Source organism: Dipodomys ordii, unplaced genomic scaffold (genome assembly GCF_000151885.1).
Source record: "Dipodomys ordii isolate 6190 unplaced genomic scaffold, Dord_2.0 Scaffold163, whole genome shotgun sequence".
NCBI classification, from domain to species: Eukaryota; Metazoa; Chordata; class Mammalia; order Rodentia; family Heteromyidae; genus Dipodomys; species Dipodomys ordii.
In genome coordinates, this window is record NW_012267379.1 from 1,368,562 (window position 1) to 1,373,379 (window position 4,818).

Consider the following 4,818-nt stretch of genomic DNA (forward strand, 5'->3'; position numbering starts at 1 on the left):
CAGGGCGTCATGGTGGGCATGGGGCAGAAGGACTCCTACGTGGGCGACGAGGCCCAGAGCAAGAGGGGCATCCTGACGCTGAAGTACCCGATCGAGCACGGCATCGTCACCAACTGGGACGACATGGAGAAGATCTGGCACCACACCTTCTACAACGAGCTGCGCGTGGCCCCCGAGGAGCACCCGGTGCTGTTGACCGAGGCCCCCCTGAACCCAAAGGCCAACCGCGAGAAGATGACCCAGGTAGGGCCGCGCCCGGGCCTCACTCTTCCTCTCATAAGTCATTTTCTGCTCGCCTTTGTTCCCTGACATTCAAGTGTTTCTTTGGTATTTCCAGGGTTCTGTTCCTCTCCTGGCATTTCCTTCCTGAAGCCTCCAGGTTTCTTGTTTGCGTTTCTGCCTGTGTTCTGTTCTTTTTTTCTCCACACATCACGTTTGTGGCATGCTGCATGTGGAGGGGGCGAGGGTGGCTCCGGCTCCGGCCTCTGACTGCCGTGCTGGTTCCTCCCCAGATCATGTTCGAGACCTTCAACACCCCGGCCATGTACGTGGCCATCCAGGCCGTGCTGTCCCTGTACGCCTCGGGCCGCACCACCGGCATTGTCATGGACTCCGGTGACGGGGTCACGCACACGGTGCCCATCTACGAGGGCTACGCCCTCCCCCACGCCATCTTGCGTCTGGACCTGGCTGGCCGGGACCTGACAGACTACCTCATGAAGATCCTGACCGAGCGAGGCTACAGCTTCACCACCACGGCCGAGCGGGAGATCGTGCGGGACATCAAGGAGAAGCTGTGCTACGTCGCCCTGGACTTCGAGCAGGAGATGGCCACTGCCGCCTCTTCCTCCTCCTTGGAAAAGAGCTACGAGCTGCCCGACGGGCAGGTGATCACCATCGGCAACGAGCGCTTCCGGTGTCCCGAGGCGCTCTTCCAGCCCTCCTTCCTGGGTAGGTGCTCGTGCGGCCCGGCCGCCTGGGAGACCCCGTTGGCGGCTGGAATGGGAATGCTCAGAGCAGAAGTGCAGAGCTGAGGGAGTTTTGTCTCCTAGGTATGGAGTCTTGTGGCATCCATGAGACCACCTTCAACTCCATCATGAAGTGTGACGTAGACATCCGCAAGGACCTGTATGCCAACACGGTGCTGTCCGGGGGCACCACCATGTACCCCGGCATCGCCGACCGCATGCAGAAGGAGATCACCGCCCTGGCCCCCAGCACCATGAAGATCAAGGTGGGTGTCCGGAAATGGTGATCGCGCCTGGGGGCGGGGGCCAGGCCACGGCCTGAGAGCCCAGTCCTCACAGCTGTCTTTGTTCACAGATCATCGCCCCCCCTGAGCGCAAGTACTCCGTGTGGATCGGCGGCTCCATCCTGGCCTCCCTGTCCACCTTCCAGCAGATGTGGATCAGCAAGCAGGAGTACGACGAGTCGGGCCCCTCCATCGTCCACCGCAAGTGCTTCTAGACGGACTGAGCAGGTGCCTAGCACCTGCTGCATGAGCGGATTCTGAAGTACCGATTTGCCCTGCAAACGTACGCACCTCATGCTGGCCTGACGACTGGAATAAGCCTTTGAAAAGAAATTTGTCTTTGAGTCAGCACCGGGTTGTAGAACTCGCTGCCGACTTTGACCTTGTATTCAAGTTACTGTTCCCTTGGTATATGTTTAATACCCTGTGCATATCTTTGATTTCAGCCCTTCAGCCCACGTGGCTCGTGAGCGCACTGGGGGAGAGGCCCAGGCCTGGCGGCTCTGGAGCGCCCCGCAGTGACCTGGGCAGGGTATTAACGGGTCAGAGCTGATGGTTCCAGGATTGCTAAGGCTGGCAAGCGTCCCTGAACCAGTTGTCACTTCAGTCTTGCCGGTCTCACTGGGTGGGAAAGTCCGAGCCTTAGAACCAGTTCCGTTCTCCACTGGTGTTTCCCTCCCGAGCGCTGTGGGTTGTTACTTGCCTTGAGTTGGAAACGGTTTGCATTTACACCTGTAAATTTATTCATTTAATTTATGTAAGGTTTTTTGTACTCAATTCCTTAAGAGATGACAGCAGATTTTGGTTTTCTACTGTTATGTGAGAACATTAGGCCCCAGCAACACGTCATTGTGTAAGGAGAAATAAAGTGCTGCAGTACATAGGACTGTCTCTTTTGTGGGGATGGGCTGGGGGGCAGGTGTCCTGAGCCTGGCAGAGTCTGGCAGGTGCCCCTGGTGGAAGTCTAGGATGAGAGTTCCCATGCCTGGGACTGCAGGCTTTATGGGCACTCCCAAGTGAGCTTCAAGCTCGTGGGTATGTGGTTTCCTCAAACCCTCCACCCAGTCCTGGGGCTTGAGCTCTGGGCCTGGTCATTGGCCGGACTGTCTGAAAGGCTAGCACTACCACTTAGGCCACAACGCCACTTTTGGCTTTTTTGAGTAGTTTATTGGAGATGAGTCTAACCTTGGCCCTCAGATCTGAGTAGATGGGATTGCAGGTGAAGGCTCTTGGGTTCTTAGGAGCTCAGGCTTTCCTAAACCAGGGCTGAAACCTGTGCATCATGAACCCTTTCCTGAGCTGTGGGTGATGAGCCATACACAGCTTCTTGGTTTGCAAAGTGAATCTTGGGCTGGGGCCAAGCTGAGCCATTCCCCTCCCAAAGCTGGCTGGCCTGGTCAGGTGAGAGCCGCAGATTCAATTTATTTTGGACCCTGGGTTAGGGAGATTAGAGTGCTGAACTTCCTTCTAGGCTGGCCACCTGGCAGTGGAGGAGGGGCCTGGGCGAGGCTCCACCCCTCTGGGGTGTGGCCGCTGCCGTCCTGCAGAAGGGCTGTCTGGTTCCACAAGAAGTGGGTTGCTGCATCAGCGAGAAGCCCCACTTCTCGGGTGGCTGTGAGTGAAGTCGAACGAGGTTGGTGTGGGAGGTGTGTGATGTGGACATGTCGCCAGGGGGGCCGGCTTGAGGGCACAGCCTGGCAGTGCAGCTGTGCCCAGAGAGCCGAGGTTTCGCAAGCAGGAGTGTATATACACCGCAGTGGGAACTGGGTGAGGATGTCTCTCAGCAGACACATCTGTACCTGGGGAGGGAAGGCCAGACTTGGGGATGAGTGCTGAACAGGCTGGGAACCTGGGCCTGTCTGTCAATCCAATCAGATCTAGGCCTGGAGCACGAGCCTTGCTGGAGGAGGGCTGCTGAGGGGGCTGGTCTGCGTCTGCTGCTCCCATCACCTGTTCCCCATACCCACCCTCTGCCTTCACAGCGCGGCCAGTGCCAGTCAGTGAGGCCTAGACAGGCAAAAAGTCAATCTGGATGTGCAAAAGACAGAGCCAGGCACTGGCGTCTCATGCCTATAATCCAACCGACTCAGGAGGCTGAGATCTGAGGATCATAGTTCAAAGCTAGCCTGGGCAGGAAAGTCTGTGAGACTCTCCAATTAACCACCAGAAAACGCAGTGGTGCTGTGGCTCAAGTGGTAGAGCTCTAGCCTTGAGCTGAAGAGCTGAGGGACAGCGCCCAAGCCCAGAGTCCCAGGCCTAGGACCGGTACAAAAAAAAAAAAAGCAAAAACAACAAAAAAAAACAGGAGACAGCCTCATCAAGGTGTCTGCTTAGTTTTGGTTTGCAAGAGTGATATATTAATTGGCTCAGAGGACACACAGTGTCAGATCCTGGCTCTGCAGTGAGAGTCTTCTCTGGGCAGACTCCAGACAACCTCTACAGCTCAGCCCAGCCCAGCATGGTCCCAAAGGTCAGCGCCGATCACTGGGGGCATCCTCCTCCTCAAAACCCACCCTACCCCCTCTCCTTAGAGTCCTAACTCCAGTGACCTCATTCCATTCATGTTCTCAAAATCGTGTGTGTGTGTGTGTGTGTGTGTGTGTGTGTGTGTGCACATGCATGCGCGCGCTACTCCTGAGCCTTGAACTCAGGGCCTGAGCCTTTTTATATACTTTTTACTCAAGGCTAATACCCTACCACCTGAGACCCAGCTTCTATTTTGGGTGGTTGATTGGAGATAATAGCCTCTCTTTTTTGTTGTTGTTGGTCATGGGGCCTGGGCCTCAGCTCTTCAGATCAAGGCGAGCGCTCTACCACTTGAGCCACAGCGCCACTTCCAGCTTCTTCTGCTTATGTGGTGCTGAGGAATGGAACCCAGAGCCTCATGGATGCAAGGCAGGCGCTCTACCACGGAGCCACCTTCCCAGCCTTGGAGATAATAGTCTCTCACGGTCTTTCCTGCTGGCTGGCTTTGAACTGTGATCCTCAACTCTCAGCCTTGTGAGTAGCTATGATTGTAGGTGTGAGCCACAGGCATCTGTGTTTTTTCTCTTTTTTTGGCAGTCAATGGGGATGGAACTCAAGGTCTGGAGCTAGCCTAGCACTACAGCCAGACTTCCACGACTTTTGCTTTTCATGTTTCATTGTTTTTTTTTGCTTTGTTTCCCTTGTGGGTTGGCCTGGGATCTTCATTCTCCTACCTCCCCCAACACAGGTGTGTGCTGCCTTATTGGGCTTAAGTCTCTTTCTTTTTTTTCTTTCTTTCTTTTTTTTTTTTTTTTGGTCAGTCATGGGGCCTGAACTCTGGTCTGGGCGCTGTCCCTCAGCTCTTCAGCTTAAAGCTAGTGCTCTATCACTTGAGCCACAGCTCCACTCCTGGCTTTTTTCCCCCCCTGCTTATGTGGTGTTGAGGAACTGAACCCAGGGCCTCATGAATGCAAGGCAAGCGCTCTACCCCTGAGCACCTTCCCAGTCCCTTAAGTCTAATCCCTAGGCTCACCCATCTCCTTTCTGGCAGACAGAATCCCAGTGTAGTTGGGTTTCTGTGGTGTTTTTGGTTGGTCATG

At 55.3% G+C, this 4,818-nt stretch overlaps 1 protein-coding gene across 1 annotated transcript; it reads left to right on the forward strand.

Moving 5' to 3' along the window:
• The first annotated feature begins 6 nt into the window (after positions 1-6).
• Actg1 (actin gamma 1) lies at positions 7-2,133 on the forward strand. The gene is made up of 4 exons (XM_013033129.1): positions 7-243; positions 513-951; positions 1,053-1,234; positions 1,324-2,133. Exons 1-4 carry the CDS (start codon positions 10-12, stop codon positions 1,465-1,467), a joined length of 999 nt encoding a protein of 332 aa, XP_012888583.1. The 5' UTR covers positions 7-9; the 3' UTR covers positions 1,468-2,133.
• The last annotated feature ends 2,685 nt before the right edge of the window (positions 2,134-4,818 follow it).

Bases quoted from the DNA above. Each gene is read 5' to 3' on its own strand.
- Actg1 (XM_013033129.1), top strand. From the start codon at position 10: ATGGTGGGCATGGGGCAGAAGGACTCCTACGTGGGCGACGAGGCCCAG. The intron at 244-512 runs GTAGGGCCGCGC...GTTCCTCCCCAG, and splicing joins ACCGCGAGAAGATGACCCAG to ATCATGTTCGAGACCTTCAA. The intron at 952-1,052 runs GTAGGTGCTCGT...TTTGTCTCCTAG, and splicing joins CTTCCAGCCCTCCTTCCTGG to GTATGGAGTCTTGTGGCATC.